Source organism: Pygocentrus nattereri, chromosome 11 (genome assembly GCF_015220715.1).
Source record: "Pygocentrus nattereri isolate fPygNat1 chromosome 11, fPygNat1.pri, whole genome shotgun sequence".
NCBI lineage: Eukaryota > Metazoa > Chordata > Actinopteri > Characiformes > Serrasalmidae > Pygocentrus > Pygocentrus nattereri.
In genome coordinates, this window is record NC_051221.1 from 42,694,930 (window position 1) to 42,718,810 (window position 23,881).

Genomic DNA, 23,881 nt, shown 5'->3' on the forward strand with positions numbered 1-23,881 from the left:
ATTGTTCTGCATTACACATCAGTGTTTTAGGCATTTAAGCGTGACCTGCAAAAGCATGATTTGAGAAAGTGGGGGGATATTTGTGTCAGTGCTTGTCACATAGGAGCTATCGCTTGCTGGAAAACTCATCAGAATTGGGGAAAGAAGTGTGCTATAATAATCCGATCATGGCTAAACGGACAAAAGTTTAGTTTCTGTGTGCCTTAAAAATGTACCATAGTCAAAGTACTCTTACTGGAGCGTTCCCAGACAGGGACTCAAACCATGGTCTGCTGCATGGAGGACAGCAGTGTTGCACACTATGCTGTACCAACAAATAAAAAGATGAAATAAATGAAATAACAGGCTCAGTCATTAAAATGTATTCTTGAATTAATCTCTTGAATGACTTGTTTACAGAAATTGCAATGTGTGCGTGTACAATACACACTTAACAAAAACCAAACAAGAAAAATTCCTTACGGAAAAGCTTGCAATCATTTGTTGTGCCAGGAATTTTAAAGAGACGATTTTAAAAAAGGAATATTTATGATTAAAATGATTGTCGTATTGAAGTTTGCTTTTTCGAAGCACATACCATAAAATAAAAAAAACAAAAAAACAATTAGATTATCGGGAATCAGCATAGAAAACAGTGCAGTAAATATCCATGTCTCTTTAGAATTGCTCCTCAGTTAATCTAAGCAAATGTCCAGGCCGGCTTGGTTGAGGCTGAAGTCAGCGAAACGTTGGTGAGGCATCTACGGCTTTAATAGTTCATCTCAGCACAACTCAGCACTCCTCTTTCACGTATATCTGTTCATCTGTGTCCGACTCAAGATGTTCCAGACGGTCCGTCTGTCCACTCATGATCTCATCTGGGGTTTTCATGAACCTGTGGTGAATATAAACACACAAGAGCACATAAGAAATGCAAAATACTATAATTTTTTTTATTGCTCCAGCACCCAGAGGGAGAAACGGTTTAGATGATGTGTATGTGTGTATTTTTATCATAGCCACAATTTACTATATGCACCAACAAATAATCCAGTAAGTAATAAATAAATGATATTAACTAATAAACTAATTTTGAATGAATAGATGTTTTGAATTTAACACATTTTTTAATTTAAAAAAGCTTATGCAATACGATTGAGTATGAAAAGGGGTTTAGATGACCGTTTCAAACCTCCAAGTTTAAGAGTTATGGTATGTAGAACCTCCTTATTAGTGGATTCAGCTATTTCAGCCACACCATTGCTCATATAGATATACATTCAATCCTGCAGCCACGCAGTCTCCATCGACAAACACTGACCACAGAACAGGTCGTAATAAAGAGCTCAGTGACCTTCAGCATCGCACAAGTTGCCCCTTTTCCAAAAGTCAGCCCACCCTGGTCTAATCCAAGTCCTGTTATTGCAACCCCCCCCCAAAATGCAACACCAGCTACAAGGGCGGCCAATATCAGTGTGACCTCACTTAGGCTCTTATGGTTGAATGGGAGTGAATCCTCCAGCCATGCTCCACTTTTGTCTATGTAGTGTATTTCATACCAATGCACTACTGCAGCTATAACACATCGTTATGTAAAGTATGTGAAGTTGAAAAGTCATAAAGCTAGAGAGAGCAGTGAGAGTAGTGTACATTAAATATCACTTTAAACTAAGAAAACATGCCTAACAGTCACTTTATAATGTACAGCCGCTCACGGCTTATAGCGTTAAACAGTGGAGTCTACATGTTAAATAGAAATAACAACATTTCTGCATAACTCAATTGCTGTGATGTAAACATAATGCAAGTCAGTGTTTTGACTGTCTGACTTTTGATTTTAGTGTACGCCCATATGCATGTGCTTGCATGGCGCTGATGAGAGTTGACAGCACAAAACGCCTGGAAAATATACTGGACAGATGTTCTGTTCCAATCCTCTGATGCTGCCTCCTTTCCATGTCTGTTTTCTAGCCCTGAGCTCAAATGAGCTAATAATGTTCACTGTAGAGAAATATTTAGCATGAAATTCCTTTTAATGGTAGTAACAGAAACTCAAATGCCATTTTAGTCACTATCCAAAAAGATCAATAAACCTACATGTCGTCAGAGTTTATGTTAAAGTAGTGGTACATCAGTAAATGTAGGTTTTCTTGTGTGACTATTTGGCCTTGCAACACCCGTCGTTTACCCCTCTGCCAGGAATGGACTTTTTAAACAATATATTTTAGTCCTTATCTCAGAACTACAACACATCAATGTCTCAGGCATCAGGCAGCAGCTTTATAACCATTATATGCTTTAGCTTTCTCTGAGGGAGCTTTCAGAGGCATCAAACACTTCAGATGTCTGGTTCCAATCACCTCCACTGTTCGTCAGAGTTAGTTTCTCTGGAACAGAGCATTTCACATCAATCCACTCTGAATAACTCCATTTTAATTATTGAATAATGCCAAAATCTTGAATTCTTTTTTATATTACCTGCAGAAAACGTTTTGGACAAGAAAAGGAACTTATAGCAATATAGCACTCGTCTCGTAAACAGTGCAGTCTTTTAATCCCTCTCACCTGAACAGCAGTCTCTGGCCTGGCTCTTTCCTGATGATGTTCAGTTTGTAGTAGTGTCTTAGTGCTCTCGACATTTTCTCATACGTCATGTTGGTCCTGTTCTGTAAACACAGCACAGAGGACACGTTTCATGAAGTAGCAATGATATGCTGAAGAACTCACTCATCCATTCATTCATTAGGTTCAGCAACTATTTATATTTAGTAATAAAATATGGGTCATTCCATGGAAATGGCACATTTTGAGTCCTCATCCCTCTTTAGGTGTATTTTATCTACTGGGTCACAAAAATCTATATTTTAACAGCTTTACACATACATTGAAATATCTCCTTTAATACAGTGTATTTTTTTTATTTGATCTTTTTATGAGAACTTTGTTTATTTATTTATTTTTGCTGACACCACCTATTTTGTCATGTCCCTCATGGCCTTCAACGAAAGTATACTTAGAATATACCAAATACAACTATAAAAAAGTCCATATATTTTGATGTCAAACTAAACAACTGTCTGTGTTTAATTGTTTGTGATATTATTTTTCAAAATTAATTGATAATTATTTATTAAAATCACATTATTTAGTTCTGTACCTAAGTAACCCCTCAACCCCGTAACACAAATGAATCTCCCCCACAAAAACAATGGTATGATCCATATGATCCATATACATCAAGAAGTGACATCACTCAAGTCTTTTGGACAACAGGACAGCAAAGACAGGCAAGTGGCTTCCTTCTTTTATTTAATTTTGGTCATTTATCTTGTGATATTGTGGTCGCCAAACTCAGTGACTCAACACCGTCACATGAAAAAAAGATAGAAAACTATTACTTATAAAAAAAGTTTTTTTTATTTCAAAACTATAAGCTAATTCTGAATCTCATGCATGCCATGTGCTCTCTCTCTGGTGTACAGTATGTAGAGCAGCGGCCATTTTGTGCAAAAATCACAACCCCGTCACACTCGACCCCGTTACACTCGACCCCGTTACACTCGACCCCGTTACACTCGACCCCGTTACACTCAACCCCGTTACATGTTTGACTGTGAGGTTTACAGATCAATGATACATTTAAGCAAAAAATTTGAAAATGTCAAAGTCCAATTTGAACCATTCTAGTGGAATGACCCATATACATTTATGCAAAAACAAACGCGACTACATAAAATACCTTGTGGTTTCCCCATAATCGAGCCAGGCCATTGGGGTCGATGATTCTGAAAACTTTGGTTTCACGGTCCTCCCAGCGGATATAGTTCTCGTAGCGGCTGTCGGACAGGAGTTGATACACATAGTCCCACAAAAGCCTGCAGTCTGAAAACAAAGCATTTATTATTCTCACCTGAAAGGAACAGTAAGCAGTGCAACTCTTTATACTGTATTGTCCACCTAAGAGCATTTTCAAAAATATAGAATTGACTGACTGACCCTCAGGAATTATATATACATGGAAAATACCTTTATAGCTATGAATCTTGTGAAATATAGGTGGGCACATGAAAGATGTCAGCTGAAAACTGTGTACCTAACACCTTTGGCTGGTGCTTCCGGCTGCACAAACCTCATCACAACAGGAAGGTCCTGTTCAAACTACTTAAGTTTGGTTTCTTGCACCACCAAGCCATAGAAAGGAGAAGAAAATGTCCCGCATGATGTACAATATTCATCACGATCATAAGAAAACCATGTAATTCCATATGAAAATGCTAGCTGCCCTTGATATTGTGTAAAAATGGCATGGAGTTATGGAATAACTCAAATTTTGGAAGAGGACTATGCATAAAACCCCTCCTTTCAATCCAATTACGTATAAATCTCCACCCCTACCTTCCCTTTGCCATGATTTGCCAGTAATACCAAGCCGTCCAGAACTCTGCCCTCCACTTGGGGCAGTCGTAGGCTGGAGGTCAGGGAACGAGCCTTGTGACCGGAAGGTCGCCAGTTCGATCCCCAGAGCTGACAGTCCATGACTGAGGTGACCTTGAGCAAGACACCTAACCCCCAACTGCTCCCTGGGCGCTGCGTATTGGGCTGCCCACCACTCTGGGCAAGTGTGCTCACTGCCCCCTAGTGTGTGTGTTCACTAGTGTGTATGTGGTGTTTCACTTCATGGATGGGTTAAATGAGGAGGTGGAATTTCCCCGTTTGTGGGACTAATAAGGATCAATTAATCTTAATCGGTCGCCTCTTATACTAACACCATATGTTGAACGCATAGTCTGAACTCGCAAACTGATAAATACACTAATAGAAGGTAGTTACAAGTTTTTCGTTCTCTTTTACCTTCAATTATTCAAAGCTACTTGTTTTTTCAACGAATTGGCTCAATGAGATTTGGTCAAATATTTGTTTTCTTCGCTATCCTAGGTACTCTGAAAAGTACTATCCTTCTTGTTCATGAACTCTTGATAGATGGAAAGTTGGAAAGGATGGTGGTGTGAAGTTCACTGTAAACAGTGGCTCATCAAATCTACCTAAAAAAAGAACTTCATCTGGTAACAAAGCAATTGAACTAGTTTTATTCAACCTAATAAACTACACTGACTGAACGTTCAAAGTACTTATTTAGGTCGAATAAAAGTAGGTAATTTACTTGTTACCACATGAAGTAATCTTTTTTTTTTAGGTAGATCTTTTTCACGGGGTAGTTTCTTTCTGACTGGCGCAGAAGGTTTTAAATGTATTGTGGTCTTACCAGCAATGCGTCCAATGGGCATGCCTTGCTCCTCTGGAGGAGAGACGGGCATGATGATCTGGTTGCGGTAGCGCGCGTCTTCCTGCTGGTGGAGCTGATGAGGTTGCTGGTGACCTGCCAGGCTCAAGGGGTGGTGAGAAGGATGATGATGGGCATGGTGGTGATTGTGGTGATGATGCCCCTTGACCTCACGGCCGTTTTCCTGGGGCGCTGCCCGACCATGCCTGATGTCCCCCGGCACCCCTCCTCGCCCAGGGCTGAGAAGCAGTGGGTGCATGATGGCGCTGGGCATCAGCTGGATGACTCGGGGTGGTGCTGCCTCCTCCTGGCAGGGACTTCCTGGCCTCTGAGCCTCGCGGGGTGCTGGACAGTGACCATTGGGGGCCGTGGGCGACACTGAAAGCGGGTACAGGTCCTCGGGGAGATGATTGTTGCTGTCGGGCATTTGAGAGGATGTTTGCTGGGGGTCCTCCCCTGGTGCTAGGAGGTGGGGTTGTGTGGGATCAGCAGGTGAGCGTCTTGGCGCGTGGTGGTGAGGCGAGCGTGAGCGATGCCGGAGCTCAATTGTTGGGGGCTGGAGGGGGAGGGTGTCTGTTCCACGTGGGGTCCTAAGTACCGTTTCTAATGGACAGAAAAGTTAAGTATGGGTCTGTCACTAATAGTGAGCGGTCAGGCAAGAATATAAACATCACAATGCTTCACAATACACACTATGCATCATGATATTTTGATATTTAGTCAGTCTTTTTTAAACAAGCTGGGACTGACTGAAAATGCACCAGAAAAACAGTAGTTCCCCATTTCCTAAAGCTATGAAACTACCAAGATTTTTAGAAACTCAATTCGTCAGACCAAGAAGGAACCAGTGAACAAAAAAAATCAAATAAGTGGTAAATAGTGGGCTGACACCAAGTCAGCTACGTTGTTGTGGTTTATGCAGTTACTATATACCAGTTAATCACGTTGTTCTGTATAAATAAGCCTTATAATTGATCAAAATTAGTTTTGATACATGCAGTTGTTCAGTTGTCTAGAACAACTGATGATACAATACACTCATGTGGTCATATAAAGCCTTAAAAAGTGCGGCATAATAATGTGGGTAAAATAATTAAGTGCAATTTTCTGAATGATAGTGACACTCCAGGCTTGTTATTTTGGCCAAGAAGACCAGAACATCCACTTCTCTAGCTTGCAGCTATGTTGAATGTATTGCACCAGAATGGCAGTTAATTGTGGTTGCGTTGTCTTGAACACGTAAACTCATCTGGAGGCAGTCCAAGCTCAGTGTTCTTAGGTGTTTCCCCACTCAAAATTTAAGACAATGTAGACATTGTTGATCAAATAGGCTGTAATTAAAACCGCAGGTCTTGCGATTTGAAAACTTTTAAATTACGATCTCAATTTAAAAATCATTCCTCCATCATCCTTTCTAAAAAGTGGCGGTAATCCAGGATCAGGGTCGGAAATCACTGATGTAGAGAACATTACGTCCAGCAGGGGGCGCCTTAAGCATGTGTCATTTTCACCTGTTGGTACTGGAGAGATGATGTTTTGCTTTAAAATTGTAAATAATGTATAATTTACTTATACTGTGTGTGTGTGTGTGTGTGTATATATAATTACTGTTTCACTTATTGTTCAAGTCATTCAAAGGACAGGAGTGTATATCTATGTCTATGAACGCTAAAGACCTTCACTTGCGTAGTTTTAAAAATACCATACAATATTTATACAGAAGGAAATGTGTGTTTGTGCGAGAGGCAGCAGTTTTAACACTGAATAAATCTGAAATGTTTGGTGCGGCACAGTGAACAGATGGTTTCTGCACTCGATGCGTCTCGAGAACGTTTTCACTCATTGGCTGAAAAATCAAATACATTTAATGGACTCTTCAATTGAACAATAACAACGTGACTGATGTGACGACCTTTTGAGCAAAAGATGAAAGACTGCAAGACCTTGTGACATGCTATTTAAATACAGGTGCATTTCCTTGTACAACAGGTTTTCCTGTCAACATTCCAAACTGCCACTTCCTCCCGGTCCACCTGTTGATTCGAGGTACGCCCAGTGTTTATGATCTGTGTCTCCAAAGCTCTCAATGATAGAGAGTTCAAAGTCAATTTGCTACACAGGGAAGTGGGCAAATTCCGTATTTATAGTCACCGGACAGCAAGAGATTAGGTTCTGTACTTCCTTGAAAGCTTGGCTGCAGGCTACTTAGTGCTTATTTCAATATATGCAATTTTTATGTGCCCATACTGAAGCACAGACTGTGAAGACCAGAATATGATGAGTTCAGTGTGCATTCAACCGGATCACGGAGTTTATCCATCTTTCATGGTCATTTCAATGATATTTCGTATTGCATTACTGGTTGGTGTAGAACTCGAGACAAAGAAGAATAGCATCTGGTCTGCATTTGAGACACTATGGCTTGAGATATCACTAAACAGACTTACCCTCAAGTTTGTGTTGTTGAAGTGCTGCTTCAGGCAGAGAGTGGTAGGGGTTTCCGGGGTAATATGTGGAAGGGAATGATGAGTGGGGCTTTCTCTGCTTCAGAATGTGCTGCAGGAGCTCATATAAGACGTCTCCTGTGGAACCAGCAAAAAGCAAGACTCAGAGAGAGATCCCTCAAGACCTTTGGTGTGAAATGTCCACAGAGCATGGCCAAATTCTTCTTCACTCTGTGACTTACCCATGCTTTAGCTACCTATTCTCTACCATTACACCTTAACCTTGGTTCCAGAAACAAACAAATAAGCCACATGTATAAGGCCTCATTTTGAGGACAGTGGAATGGACAAAAGTGATACCATTTGAGGAACTTCCTCCCACATGGTATCTTATGAAAATCTGTATTTTGAACTGCTTCCAGCAAGAATTTCAAGGAAATGAGTCTCATAAAGGAAGTCAGAACACTAGTACACACACACACACACATACACACACACATAAACAAAGCGAGATACCTTTCAGTTCTCAGTTTCTGGTCAGCTTGATGCAGGGAGGGAAATTCCTAGTTCTACCAGGTGACAGTTGTGGCTAGCTTAACACTTCCTTATCAAACGTTTACCCAATTCTTAACTTCCTCCCATGTACTATGCAGACAAAAAAGCCCCCCCACTTCAAACACCCTTTCTTTCAATTGTGCCTTCAGTCCTGCACTTAGTGTCATTTTACAATCGTGCACAATCTTTCTGAAATGACTGACGTATTACTTCACAGGAGAAGCAGAATCAAACAGCAGAGCATGTACTGACATCTGCTCAGCAATGTCATTTCAGCATAAATCACCAATAAATGAGCCTCCTCAGGAAACGGCCTTTGCACTCTAAAGTGGTACGCGTGTGTGTAAATATGTGCATGTCTGTGTGTGTCTGTGTGTGTGTGTGTGTTTGGTTTTGTACATTCGCAGGACAACAAATGTTGATTTTGTAGGAAAACCTTAGAAAAACTCTAGAGTCAACAAAATGCTCCTGGCTTTTTCATGATATAACCCCTTATTATTAACGCGCGTCTGCCGTTATTTGCCGAAATGTTCAGCAGCAATAAGAACTGTGATTCGTATTCATTTTAAAATGGGTGTTTTTCTGAGTAAATAAATGCTTCCTGCCCAATTAAACAACACGGTACTGTCCGTTTGTGTAGGTCACCTGAATGGGGTGAACGGTAGCGGAAGTCCTCTTTGGTGAGCAGCAGGAGGGCCTTGCCATTCATCTGGAAGCTTCCGCTTGAGATGGGCCGCAGCGCGAACTCTCTCTCTGCCCAGCGCAGCCATTGCCCAACGTCCTCTCTGCTCCAGAATACAGGCTGTAGACCTGCAGGTTTTGCCAGTGGAGAGAAAATGTTAATGACTTCAAGCACAACAGTGGGCTCAAATAAATACCGAGTGATGCAACAGTAAAACAAAGCAATGTTTGAAAACCTAGAGGTGCTGTGATAGCGGTGAGTGAAAAACGAACGCGACTGAAAATGTAGAAACAATGAAAAAGCGTCTGTCTTCACTTTAACTGCACAAACCTCTGCACAAATTCATTCAATCATTCAATTTAAACTCATTAAGTGTATTACTCTTTTGAATAAATAGGCAAAAAAATGACAATCCTTTAACCTGTAACGTCTCTTGAAAAAAAAGATAAAAAAACAATATAATGAATCAATATGTGGTCAAAGTCCTGGCCATAAAGGCAAGGACTCCATACGGATCTCTGACTGCACAAGCACTGCACATTAATATTCTCTGACAGCGCTTTAGCGTGTGCAGGCTTGAATCAAACTTTTGTTGAGTTTGCTTACGATACACTCTGTCAATATTGTTTCTGCTTATTGTTTATGCATTTCCCAACACTGAACAGGCTGTGTGCTCCATGGTACACTCTAAAATTGAGGAAGTGTACAGTGAAATGATTACTAATAGTTACTGAAAATCACAAAGAGCGCAAGTCATATCTCAGAATCTCCTGGTACTTCTTTTTTTTTTTGTAACTTGCTGCCATAATAAGGCAGTTTTCATGCACAGTTCTCCCAATAATAATAATAATAATAATAATAATAATAATAATAATAATAATAATCCACAGCTACCTACCTGGTATGCTTAACATACAACACTGAAGCTTTTCTTGTAAGGTAGGTGGCTGGCCAACTTTGAGAATAAGCATTTACAGCTAACTGGTTTTGTGGAAAGCTGGTTGATCTCCTTATTCAAGGTAATGTTTCCCAAAGGCTGCACCTGTGGCCTGGCTAAGCCATGCTTGCCTCGTCTAGTTTTAACCAGAGTTTCCAAATAATTACAGCCCAGAATAACACCGTTTCTTCCTCAAAGGCTCGCAGTTCCAGGAGTTCTGCTTCTAAGTTGGGTTTACTAGATATGATACAGGATCTGTCTAAGACCGGGAAAAGTGTGCGTTTCACAAGTAGTGTCGTTTGTGAGGAAAGTCACAGAAGGGTGTATAATATTTTCATCTCATCCTCTTTTTTCTCACTGGCAGAAAGCACTTCACACTTCACTTCTGTTACGATTCAATCAGCAAATAATGAGCCTAACAAGTTGGCCTACACGCAGATAGACCTGTCCGTCATGAACCCAGCTCCTGGTTTCTGCTTGAATGAGTTTACAGAACTGCGTTCAGGGAAAACTCGCAGTCCCTTCTTCTATATGAAAAACAGTAAAGTGGTTGGAAGTTGGGGTGGCACGGTGGCACGGTGGGCAGCGCTGTCGCCTCACAGCAAGGAGGGCCTGGGTTCGATTCCCCAGCCGGGTGACCAGGGTCCTCTCTGTGTGGAGTTTGCATGTTCTCCCCGTGTCTGCGTGGGTTTCCTCCGGGTTCCTCCCACCAATTGGACATGCTAAAATTGCCCCTAGTTGTGAGTGATTGTCTGTGTCTGTCTGCCATGCGATGGACTGGTGACCTGTCCAGGGTGTATCCTGCCTTCCGCCCAATGACCGCTGGGATAGGCTCCAGCACCCCCCCGCGACCCTGACGGAGAAGCGGCTTGGAAAATGGATGGATGGATGGATGGTTGGAAGTTAACATAACTATATATTACAGGAGTGTCTTGCCATCAACAGGCGCTGATCAGAACTGAAACCCTGATGTCTGCTGCCATGGGTACTTGTGTCCAGAGCCCTCTTTCTTGCTCAATCAATCAGTCTCGACTGTAGTTCTATCTCACAAGATTACACATCACTTATTACAGCAGTTTTAGCTGCAAAGAACACTAAATTACACTGCATGCTTCGTCATACGCCATTTAGAAGCACCAACATCTTGCTTCGTCGTGAAATATCAGGTGCTAGTTAAGAGGAATAAATAAAACGTCTCCATAAGTTAGTCATTAAGATCTAAAGAAAGTCAATCAGGTGTGGTCTGATGTGAAAAGGTACACTGTAGAGAAATTTTCCAGTCAGATTTCTTTCTGTCTACAGCACAAATATGTAGCTAGTTCACATTGATATTCACGGCATTTGGCAGACACTCTTATCCAGAGTGACTTACGATTTAATCCTTTAACACGAAAGGCGAAGGTAGTGTTTAGGAGTCTTGCCCAAGGAGTCTTATTGGTATAGTGTAGGGGTGTAGGTAGGCAACTGAACCCCAGTCTACAGTATAGAAGGCCGAGGTGTTACCTACAACACTATACCAACCACAATTTATATTTAACTCACATAATTTATCTTATCTCACCAGTAAGCCTTCATGTCTTTTAGGTTTTAAAATGTAATGTTGATAATGGTAAAAGAGTGGGAAGTCAAATTTCTGTTTTACCCCAATTTCTTTGGGGACTATTTTGCCTCACTGTCAGGTTTCTCATGGAGAACGGTGTAGATCACATCAAACCTCTCTGAATGACTTTACTGACATATCATTGATTGAATGATAGAGGAACTTTAAAAAAAGGGCTAAAAACAAAATACAATGTGTGATCAATGTGTTAAAGGAGCATTCAAGAACACTTAAGAGTGAAATTTTGAAATCTGAAACCACAGCATATGAAACTCAGGGTTGGTGAGCAGCTTGCGTATAAAACTGTTTTATTTGCGCTGCTTTTTAGGACACTTTGGAATGCTTGTTTTGTGAGTTCTTACTTTTTTTTTCCCCCCACATCTACATTTCAGTCAGCGTGGGAACACGACAGACAAAACATCTGCACTGGGGCATCGCCCAGAATTTTCAAGCACGATGACTTTCAAAACTCTGCATCCATGCAAATGAGAAACTCTGCTACAATTCTTGGCTGCATGCTTTGTAACGCACAGTATTCTGTGTGACGCAGGCTGCAGACCAGACATCTACCGAGGCATTCCCCTTTATAAACCGCACATAACCAACTCGATTCCAAATGTTTACCCAGTCTAATTTTGGCCAATGCAGCTGCTGTCCGAGGCACCGTAGCATGTGTAGCTGTGAGTGAGTGGACGGTCTTGGCATGCACCTCGCTTATCAGTGGCAGCACTCCCACACTTCCTCTCTCCGTCCAACAGCTGGTATCTTTGACCCTCAGTATGCATGCACCGTCATCATCTTAAAGGGAATTGGAACCCTCTGCCCCAAAAACCGCGCTACAAATATAATCCCGTCTTCATACGGACTCCACAGCAAACCAGCAGCAAACAAAGCCGTCATTTATGTGTTTTGTTTGATATTAATGAGGCCTCTTTTAAAGAGTCCTGCGCTGCACTGTTCACTCCCCCGTATTCACACAACAAAGGTTTTGTTTTTCTCTTCTCCATCTCACTGGCCATCTCACTGGCCATCTCACTGGCCATCTCACTGGCCAGTACCGGTACACAATTGTTCAAAAGAGAAACATTTCACTATTATACCCTTTGATACTTTGAATTATTTAAGTTGGCTGAATAGTTTAATTCAGTCTCCTCACAGCTTCGAAGAACAAAAAATCTGAAACACATGGTATTTTGCCAGTAGGGGTGGGGAATATGGGAAAATACCTGCTAAAGGAGGCAAAAATATATAGTACAGTACAATATTTGTACAATATTATAAATACAAATGATTTTTGTTTTAATGTTAAGCCACCATGCTGCACTAAATCCAGTTAAACAGGACTAACATTGCTCTATTTGTAATGAAACACGCAGCTGGCCAGTGTACGGTCAGCAAAACATATTGTGCTGTATTTATCACAATAACGATGGTCATATTGCCCAGCCAGAACCGAAATATTACTGTGAAACATCTGCAGGTTAACGACACTATTTTCTCATTCTGCTTAGCTCACTAGCTTATTATTTATGTCTCGCCCACAAACTGTTTTCGGATCGACATCACATTTCACATTTCTTCTGTGTGCCATTTTACAGGATTTATCTGGCATGTAGACACTATTTTAGTGCTTAGGCTATAGAATCACTCAGTAATCACAACCTATAAGTATCTACTGTGGTTTTGCGTATACTCACATGATTCTGTTCATAGTTTTGGCAAGATACATGACCTTATATTGTCTAGAAACAATAAGGTGTAACCTGTGTATTTATATATGTTCTGAATGTTAAACTATATAGTTTTTCTTAATATTCTCTTCGGGATTTTTTTAGTTTCTCATTTATTTAACAATAGAAGAATTTTCTTTTGAATTTGAACGTCAGAGGTTTTAATTCATCTGTAAGCAGAGAATGAATATTTTTCTGTGTTCAATAAACACTGGGCGCTCAGACATGATTTAAATTTTTTACTATCATATCACGTAGTAGAATCATTAAAGAACAGCATTAAACAGGGTTTTCATCCTATAGAAGAACAATTTAACCATAAAAAGAATAATTTAAGCCTTTAAGTGGCTCTTTGAGTGTTTGAGGATTTCTATATATTCATTGCTTTTACTAAAGATCCCTTCAAAAGCCATTTTTTATTGGCGTAGTCAAAATCCTAGAATCAAAACAACCCCACTGGGCAACTTTTACGCTACCAATTTCTTTCTACTTGCCTCTAAAACTAAAGCCTTTTAGCTTTAACACTGTCAATGAGCCTCTTCGCTTTCAAGACGGACTAAACGACATCTCAATCACAGATCCAGTGTACACAGCTGCATGAGTCTCTCCACACCAGCGATGCAGAGAGCAATTCACAGTCCTGCTAAAGTCATAGGTCATATGGTTAACAGACCTATGAGATCCTGTCAGTGGGACTGGATCCAGCTCACAGCAGTGACCATCTGCACAGAGCCTTCAGAGAGACTGTTAGCCACAGGAGGAAGGAGAGGAAGAAGAAGCCCAAACTTAACTTCCCACAACGTGCTCGAACAGGAAGCCACCCCCCCTCCTCTTCCCCTGCCCCTGCACACAGACACACAGGCTCAGTTTCAGAACAGGAAGCCTCCTGCGGTAAGGCTGGGGTGATGCAGAGGGTTCTATCAACAGTCAGCACTGAGGGAGTGAGCAGACAAGGAAAGGGGGAAGGAACGGAGAGGTGGAGACAGAGGTGTAAGAGTCCAAGAGTGTTTGAGAAGGCCGCATCAACCAGACGGACGGCCAACTCAGGCGGAGGTGGAAATGTAATATATTTAGGGCCTGACCAATAAGAAAATCTCACCGTTACTGATTTTAAGGAGCTAAAATGCTGATGACCATTAATATCTGTTGACAATAGTAAATAATGTCAAAAACTAAGCAGATTCCAACGGTTTTATTTGATAAGTGTTTTACTGACACACAGTTGTGAATTCTCAACTGTCTCAAAAAACAGCAGAAGTCTGCAAAGTGTTAAGTAAGGCAAAGGGGTGGAACTTCCCATTATTACAGGCAGTTTTATTAGGATGCTTTAAAACGGACCTTGTTTGGTGCAGAGCAATCGTTCTTTCTCTGTAGTTCATTTTGAGATGAGCGAACATTGCACCTGTTTTCGGGGTCGCGCTAAACTTGATGCCAAACATCAGGGACCTCAGTTCTTTTCCCGAGTTCATTCAGTGCTTTAAACAGTTCACAGTTCACAGAAACACTTCACAGACACTCATGTTGTTGCAGCACATGCTACTGCTACCAACGGCAGATGAGCATTAAAATAATGTCATAGGAATGCATTTGATTTTGGCACCTGGAGCACTGAATGTATTTTTGGCCACTGACCTGAAAGACCACCTGAAAGAGTCATAAAGAAGCAGAGCTTTAAGATTTTACCCTTATTGCTCTGATTCTCATAACAGACGTTAAGTGTCTTGATGTTAAAGCAGAACCAAAATAATACATTTATATACAGAAAGGATCTGAGGGATTTTATAGAATGAAAGGCGAACCTCGAACATAACAGGGCACTTGTATCTCGGCCAAATCAAAGAACACCCAAGTCTGTAACTTGGTGCGCTTCAGCTGTTTGTGTGAAACCAGCTGAACTAAATGAGATACAATAGCACAAAAAAACAAAAGGTGTGAAAACAGCCTTAGTTTCTGTTAATTAGCCCTTATTTTTCATCAGTTTGGTTAACATAAAAGTTTCTTGTGCTTAACATGTTATATTAACTCTAAACTTTAGGCTTGGATGCGTCTTCCATTTCGGTTGCTGTTGTTTTAACCAAGACGGTGTTCACAGTTTAACCAGTTCAGGTTGTATTACTGAAAACAGACAAGTCGCTGGCAACTGAGAAGTTAGCACACAATATTATATACAAGCAACTGTATCAATACAGATAAACCTGCGGAAGCTCAGTATTGGCCAAACACCACGCTGGCCGAGTCTTTGTGCTTTCCCGTGTTGTTTCTGTTCTATTTCCATTTCTGCTGGAACAGCAAAGCAAGATGGAAGATAAAGCTCAACCCCCAGATCCTAACCCCCCTACGGCAGCTACGTGGGTATCTAATCTGGTCTAATGGCATAATTCTCGCCCCACGGAATCATGGGAGCTCCTGAACACAGAGCGCTCTTGACTCAAGGAGGTGCATGGTGTTGCCCAGGCAACCCCCAGGCACTGAGGATGAATGGAGCAGAGTGGAGATGAGATCACTGCTATCTAGTTTCATTGTTGCTCTCACAACTCCCCCTCAAAGACTCTATTCACAGAGCACACTGTGTGACACACACACACACACACACACACACACACACACACTCAGTGGATGGTCTATGTCCATGTATGCATCACATGTGCATGTGGGCAGTGATCATTTTCAAAAATTTTGCATTTTTAGAAGCTGTCAATTGTCCTTATTTTAAGAAATATTATGATGGCAGTGACCTGACTCACAATTACTGTACATAAACACATTACAGGGCTAAATGAAAGCCTGTGATTTGTCAGATCACCCAAGGAAGATTCAACAGTGAATATCTTTTTGATTCGCCAGAGCACTCATTTAATGCACAGTACGCTGAAATTATGCACTTGGCAACCGCAGGGCAGTAAATGAACTGAAGACATAAAAACTGCTATTTTACTTAATATGACCAACTGCTGTTTAGGGTGGATGGATTCAAAAAACTACACAATAAGGATTATGGGTCTTAGTATGCCTATAGGAAATAATGTATTAGGGCTGAAAGATTTTTTTTCTTTTATTTCACAATGAAAGGGTTGCAGTTTTTATTACATTAAATGTAATGGAGCTTGTGAACTGGCAGTAGACCAATCAGAAGCATCCAAACACCCACGTGATGTATGCACGACCACATCAACTGGCAGGCTTGCACGCTACATTAAGAGTTCAAGCCTTACACTAACGTTCCTGGCCAAAACAACAGCCCTGGGTCTTTTCTGAAAATGGTTCAGCCCTGCATTACACAGGTTAAGACATTCATCTCGTTACCACTACCTAGATTTTTTAATTCCCTGCTATTTGTTCTTTGTTCTTGCCTCAGTATGGCTGTGCATCAGCAGGGAAGCCCAGGGCACCTTCTCGTATTCCCATAGCAACATCATCTGCAGATTTTCCCAGCAACTGGAAAGATATTTCTCGTGATTTGCCACAAAGACTTTTTATATCAAAAATCGAACCTACGGCATCATAACTGCTTATCGATCACTTATAATTCAAAGAATTCACACCTATATTGTTCTAATGACCCTCTTGGTGCCTGTAACGCAGCAGCTTGCAGTGAGAGCTAGAACTTCAAGGGGTACTTTATAATATCGTTTTACAACAAAGCCTAAAGCGAACAATAGAAGCCACCTATATCCTCCATATAACTCCAAAAACTCCACACAACTTTAATTAGGAATTCAACAAAAACATTCTATGGATGTAATGGAAATACATATATTTTTGAACAGCCATGCATGTTTCTTTTAATGCATATATTTTTACATTTTTAGGTCGCAAAGCTTGTGTGGTTCAAACAGAATAGTATCGATTTTTTTTTTTTTTGTATTTATATAAATTTGTATACATTTAATTAGTTATGACCAAGTCTGTTAGTTCAGTCTGTTACATCAAACTCCACCTGTGGGCCACTTACGCTGCTTTATTCACCAACTGTACACAAAGTTTATGTTCCCATTTGCAGCAGAGACGCGTAGGCTGCTTTTATTACACAAAAAAATTAAAAAAAATTAAAAATCAATCTCGCTCAAATCTGTAAATCGTCATATGAAAGGGGAATTCCTGCAACCCTTCCAGGCTCAGATGTAAACAAAGTCGTTCAGAGTGGTTTGTTGTAAACTGCACTGTTCAAGAGAAACTTAACAAATCAGATTTGTTCACAGTGATTCTGATGAAAACCAGACGTGTGAAGGGAGCAGTGCCTCTGAAGGCTCCCTCACAGTTATTACATGAAATGGTTAAAACGAGTTTGAGAAGGTTTTTCTTTCCAGGTCCATTCGTGGTGGCGAGGCATCCGCAGACGTGTGTAGGTTCACTGGTCATTTTGAATAGTAAATAAAATTTGCTGTATACATTGCAACCCCTGGTTCCCATCACCACCACTGTAAAGAAGCATTTGAGTCTGTAGGGCTCTCGACAATAACTGACTTAATAGCTGAATTATGTAGGAATTATGTAGAAAATCACTGGCATCCTCCTTTAACTGGAATAGCCGATCATTGTCTTGGAATTGTGCCATGGAACCTTCTGATTTCAATCTCTAAGTGCCTCCTACAGTGCAGACAGATCTACTAGAGAAATAAAGACAAAGGATTTATGAGTCCATGCCAGAAGACTGAATGTATGAATGACTGTAAAACTAGAGTGCAGGACGGGACGGGACACGTTGGACGAAATATTCAGGCAAACACTGTCAAGTACAGTCAAAGAAGCAAACACGTGTTTCCTGTTTAATAAATACAGACTTTATATGTTAATTCAGAGATTACATGTAGCTCATAAATGCTACACAGTTTACACAGCAAGATTAATAAATAATGTTCTCTCAACATTAAACCTGCTAGGATCACCATCAACTGAGTAATGGTCACACTGCCAAATGCTGGAGATATTTTAGCCGTGTTTCATTAGGCGAGCTGTACGCTGAGCGGAACGTTTACACGGATTCACACACTGAAACGGGAGGGTTTAAGTGTTTTAGGGGTTAAAGCTGATGAATCATGATCCCTCCCCTTCTGGTAAAGGCCTCCTTTCCAGAGCACATGCATGTATCACACAAGCTGCCGGATTTTTTACACTGTAGACAAAGCACTGCCAGCTGGCATCATGAGACATTTCGCATCCAATTCTTTGAGACTTTATCAAAACTACCCCACAACCATGGGTATCGTCTTTTTGAAATCCAACATATTTGCCTGTCTATTATCAAAAGCCAAAAAAAAACCAACGTATAAGTCAAGGAGAACAGTAAGAAACCAGGAGTACAAAGGAAAAAGAAAATAAGCAGAATATCAACAATCAACAACTAATTAGTCAATTAGTTAATGAATGGGCTGCTTCACTGGTGGAAACATATTTTTAATTTATTTCTCTCTCACTGAATGAAAGGCATACTGGTTGTGTTGTAGTCATGTCATGTTTATTTCACACAGGATAAGAAATCTCACTATATACTATAATATACTACAAACACGGGAGCGGCTCTTCAATGTGCGCACCGTCACCAAACCGAAGAAGGTTCAATACGCAGTCCTGAAACGATTACAAACAGAAAACATCAAACGTTTCAGGTAATTGTAAGTTTATTTACTCTAGCTGTTTGTCAGCGGCCTTAAATCAACGCAATGCGACAGCTTGGGAATGTACAGCCGACAGTCAGCATCACTGCATCAAATCAAGTTTATTTTCTGTCATTTTACACGTTTTAATGTTGTTGTGCGTAAAGTCATAGAACAGGATAGGATGAGAAATATCAGCTTGAGCTGGGCCACAGAGTATACTTGTGTTCATTTGAGTGTCTACATTTTCACAGACTATGATGGAGTATTTACTTATATATTATATTGTATGGTTCGGTTTACAGCCGATAGAAGGTGTGGGTTCTTTAGTCAGGCATGGTGGCCCAGTCAACTCAGACAGAACTAAAACAAAATAAAATAAAATAAATTAAATAAAAAAACAACAACAATTCGTAACCCTCAATAGTAAATGAATGAAAAAGCTACAAAGTTCAATATCAGGATTAAACTCACATTTTGAGCCAAAGGACCTGCCCCCTCACCCCCCCCCCCCACCTAGAAGTAATAAAGTGGACAAATTCACCAAAAAAAAAAAACCACTGGAAATCTTCAGAAATCCTTTTTTCTAATGTTCAGAACTCTTGTGTGCTTCTTCTGAACACCCCATACTTCGTATTGTAGGTCCAATACTGTGGATTTTAACTATTAATAATTAATTGTTAGGTAGCTTGATCAATACTGCTATTGTGCTGTTCTTCCTTTGTGCTGTTCCATCTCCTTGTTCTGAGTGCCACACTAAACTAGTCATCAAACGAATCCTGAACCAGAATTAAGCCCTGCTACTAACACAGAAATCCAGTATGAATCAACAGCTTTAAAAGTGCACTGTGCAGGAAGTAAGCCAACACCTGCCACTTAAACGACTACACCTGCAACATTCTTTAACTGCCTTTCCTCCAACATGCTCAACAAAGCTGATAGAACTGTGCAGTGTTTGCTTTTCGACTACTAGATGAACAATAACCTGCAGTGCAGGTTAACGGTCGTATATTATACTTCATTTTAGAATAAGAATTCCAGATATGTGTCTCTCTCTGTTGTTACTGATCATATGAATCTTCTGGAAGCGGATGTACAGCAGATAAAATGAAATTTTCAGTTCAGTTGTTGGGCAGACTGGGGGGGCAGACTGGGGCAGTCGTGGGCTGGAGGTTAGGGAACTGGCCCTGTGACTGGAAGGTTGCCAGTTCAATCCCCAGTGCTGACAGTCCATGACTGAGGTGCTCTTGAGCAAGACACCTAACCCCCAACTGGTCCCTGGGCACCATGGATAGGGCTGCCCACAGCTCCGGGCAAGTGTGCTCACTGCCCCCTAGTGTCTGTGTGTGTGTGTGTGTGTGTGTGTGTGTGTGTGTGTGTGTGTGTGTGTGTGTGTATGTATTCACCAGAGGTGGAAAATTCAGATCCAGAAAGTAAAAATCTTTTTTTCTGATTTTGTTCCAACTGCCTGGACAGCTCCGCTGATGGTTTGATCCGTCTAGAGAAGCCAGGCCTTGGGAAGGATTTTTACTTTCTGGATCTGAATTTTCCACCTCTGGTATTCACTAGTGTGTATGTGGAGTTTCACTTCACAGATGGGTTAAATGCAGAGGTGGAATTTCCCCATTTGTGGGATTAAAAAAAGTCACTTAACTTACCTTCAAATAAGATATCCTCAAAAGCACTGGAGGCCTACAGGGGCTTTGGTGTGTTAAGGAATCTGTCCATGAATCTAAATTTATATTTTAATTCTAAAAATATTTATCTACTGTCCATGTTTCAGTATCACCTCAGCATCTTCAGCTTGACCTCAGAAGACAACTCGCTATTGGTGCGTTCTTAACCTAAAAATAATGGGAACATTACAATGTGTGTTCAAATTTTCAAGCCAACTGCTCATCCAACATTTCTTCTGAAGTCAAGGGTAGTAAGAGTAGAGAGTTTGTCCCTCTATGCTGCAGTAACAGCATCTACTCTTCTGGGAGTCTTTTGTCTGTGAAGATTTGATTGCATTCAGCCATAATAGGATTAGCGAGGTCAGGTACTGATGCTGGATGATTAGTTGTGGACCAGAAAATCTCATCCCAAAGGTATTAGATGGAGCTTCAGCTCCACTGATCCACAGACCACTGCTGTTGGACTTTATACCCTCTAGTTGTCACCTGGTATTGGACGTTGCTCCAGAGCCTCTCATTCTATTGGTAATGCTTTTCTATGATTACATAAACTGAGTGTGCACATTTGAACACCAGCGGCTGCAGCTTAAAGTGAATGAATTCACTATTTAGAGGTGTCTGGATATTTTTGGACATATAGCGTATACTACTCATCTGAACTAGGGTCCATAGCGCACAGTCAAAATACAGCAGACGAGAAACATTACAGTCCTTAGGTCTCTGATACACGGTGTCATTTTTTTAAGGAGAAACCGAAAAGGTCTGATGCTGGAGCCCTGTGGTTAGTGTGTTTGAGGCAGTGTACCACTGCACAGCCAGTAGATCTGATTCCACTGCATTAGAAGCCTTTACATTCAGCACTGCTATCGTGGTAAGGTTCTTCAGGCTGTCTATCGAGTGTGACACAGAACCACTAAGATCCCTGAAAGGCCCTTATAAGAATGTTTAGCTGTTCACGCATGACTGAAGCAGAACCTCATCTTCTGTGCTGATTGGCAACATTCTCTCTCTCTGTCTGTCTCTCTCTCTGTCTCTCTCTCTCTCTGTCTGTCTCTCTCTCTGTCTCTCTCTCTGTCTGTCTCTCTCTGTCTCTCTTTCTCTCTCCCTCTCCCGCTCTCTATCTCTCTCTACCCCCCTCTCTCTCTGTCTCTCTGTCTCTCCCTCTCTCTTTCTGTCTCTCTCTCTCCCTCTCCCGCTCTATCTCTCTCTCTCTCTACCCCCCCTCTCTCTCTCCCTCTCTCCCCTCTCTCTCTGTCTCTCTCTGTCTGTCTCTCTCTCTCTCTCTCTCTCTCTCTCTCTCTCTCTCTCTCTCTCTCTGTGTGTGTGTATTTATATGAGTACACTCTTTTCAGAGGGGAAATTTCCTGCGCCTGGAAGCTGCTCTCATCCTCAGGAATTTCCTGAGTGGGCAGACTGTGCTTCCTGCCTGAGCCCTGTGTGTATTTTTCCCCCTCCCCCTTGCTCTGAAAGGGAAACTGTTCTCACATGCCAACGGCCAGAAAATGAGCACAGCCTTTTCTCTTCCTGCTCCAAACCGGCTCCACATGTCATTAGGGAGGAAGGGGGGGAGAAAAAGACTGAAAGAGTGAGACGGGGGTGGGGTGGGGGGGCAGAGACAGAGACATATATACTTAAATATTCTTGACTATGCAAACACTCCAACTTCAAACACTACCTAAACGCCAATACTGAGCGCTGCTTGATATTGAGCTGTATACTGGGCAGTGCATGAACACAGCTGATCATCTGGAAACAAAACCTTGAATACAGAAAACTTTGTAAGAGAACAGAAAACACTCCCTTAACTTTACGTGTTAATGGCGCAAACTTTATTCCAAGTAATGCTGAATTTTCTGTTGTTCCATTCGCTGTGAAATGTCCACACAAGCAGCTACTGTTCAACAGTTTTCAATAACAAACTCCCCGCCCACAAATACGATTAAATTCAGCAAATAAACCGTAATAATGCATTAAAATGTGTAGACGCGTGTTCTCTGTAGAGGATGTGCCCACTTGCTTTCGCTTAGAATATCAACAAAACATTTGGGTGCCCAAACTTCTGCACACAACTGTATTAATGAAATAACATTATTATTATTGTATGACGCAGACATGCAAAACACTTCATGGCTGAAAAGCAGTGACCAAATCTGGCTGATCAAAAAGCTGTTCATAGTAATGTTGTTTGTGCGTTTTGGTGACTAGTTTTAACATGTCAAGCTACACTATCTGAGTTATTATTGCGCAACAATAACTAAAAAGACCAGTGATTTCAAACACTTGAACGGTGGAGCACAAACAAGTGAGGGAAATAAGGAGTTATGAGGCTTTGATGTGAGACTAATGATTATAAATACCTTTAAAGTTCTGATCACTGGCCAGTTACTTACAGGCCTCTTGTTGGATGGCCTCAGAGAATGCTTCAATGTCAATGAGGCTTTTTTCTCTCTCCTCCTTTCGCTGATCGATTTTTCACATTTCACTCCCGACTTTTATCTAATTCAAAATGTAAAGCCATACCAACAGTGAGAGTTCAGTCAGAGTGGGCGGTGTGGAGTTGGCTTTAATTCTAATGCTCTAATTCTCACCTGTCTTTGTGCAACATCGCACAAAATAAGAACCCACTTATGCTAGTCAAACACAAAAATATGCTTAATGTGTAAGCCTATATATTAAGTTCTATGCTTTGAAAGCTTCTTTTTCAATATTTGTACAACACTCATTCTCATTCATAGCTTCCCCGTCACTGGCCAGCAGAACGCTATGAAGGCTGTAACACTGTAGTCTGCACCTTGTCTGTGACTCATGCAAACAACAATAACTGACAATAAATCAAAGTGAAAGTCTCCACATGGAGGTAAGCATTTGGTTGTGGTGGGCATTATGGCCAAAAATGTAGATTGCAGTATAAGCAAGATTCCCATCCATACATATGAGTGTATACTAAAAGGCCACTAGGCCACGTAACATGACAGAGCGAGGTCAGCGGATGCTGAGGCCGCCAACTTTCTGCAGAGTCGATCACTACAGACCTCCAAAGTTTGTGTGGCCTTCAGATCAGCTCAAGAACAGCGTAGAGAGCTTCATGGAATGAGTTTTCAAGATCGAGCAGCTGCATCCAAGCCTTACATCACCAAGCACAATGCAAAGGTCACCAGTGCACATAAAGACGTGGATGAGCCAGTTTGGTGTGGAAGAACTTGACTGGCCTGCACAGAGTCCTGACCTCAACCCCATAGAACACCTTTGGGATGAATTAGAGCGGAGGGCCTTCTCGTCCAACATCAGCGCCTGACCTCAAATGCGCTTCTGGAAGAACGGTCGAAAATTTGCATAAACACTCCTAACCCTTGTGGAAAGCCTTCCCAGAAGAGCTGAAGCTGTTATAGCTGCATATTAAATC

The 23,881-nt window shown here is 41.2% G+C and overlaps 1 protein-coding gene across 4 annotated transcripts in view; it reads right to left on the reverse strand.

Moving 5' to 3' along the window:
* Nucleotides 1–346: 346 nt before the first annotated feature.
* The window catches only part of etv6 (ETS variant transcription factor 6), a 39,825-nt gene continuing 16,290 nt past the window's right edge, over nucleotides 347–23,881 (reverse strand). For all 4 annotated transcript variants that reach the window (XM_017682926.2, XM_017682925.2, XM_037542706.1 and 1 more), the window contains 6 exons: nucleotides 8,905–9,069; nucleotides 7,708–7,842; nucleotides 5,243–5,863; nucleotides 3,719–3,861; nucleotides 2,545–2,645; nucleotides 347–874 (listed from right to left, as the gene is read on the reverse strand). In XM_017682926.2, the coding sequence (XP_017538415.1) occupies nucleotides 772–874; nucleotides 2,545–2,645; nucleotides 3,719–3,861; nucleotides 5,243–5,863; nucleotides 7,708–7,842; nucleotides 8,905–9,069 (1,268 nt within the window). In that variant the 3' untranslated portion in view covers nucleotides 347–771. The remainder of the gene's footprint in view (nucleotides 875–2,544; nucleotides 2,646–3,718; nucleotides 3,862–5,242; nucleotides 5,864–7,707; nucleotides 7,843–8,904; nucleotides 9,070–23,881) is intronic.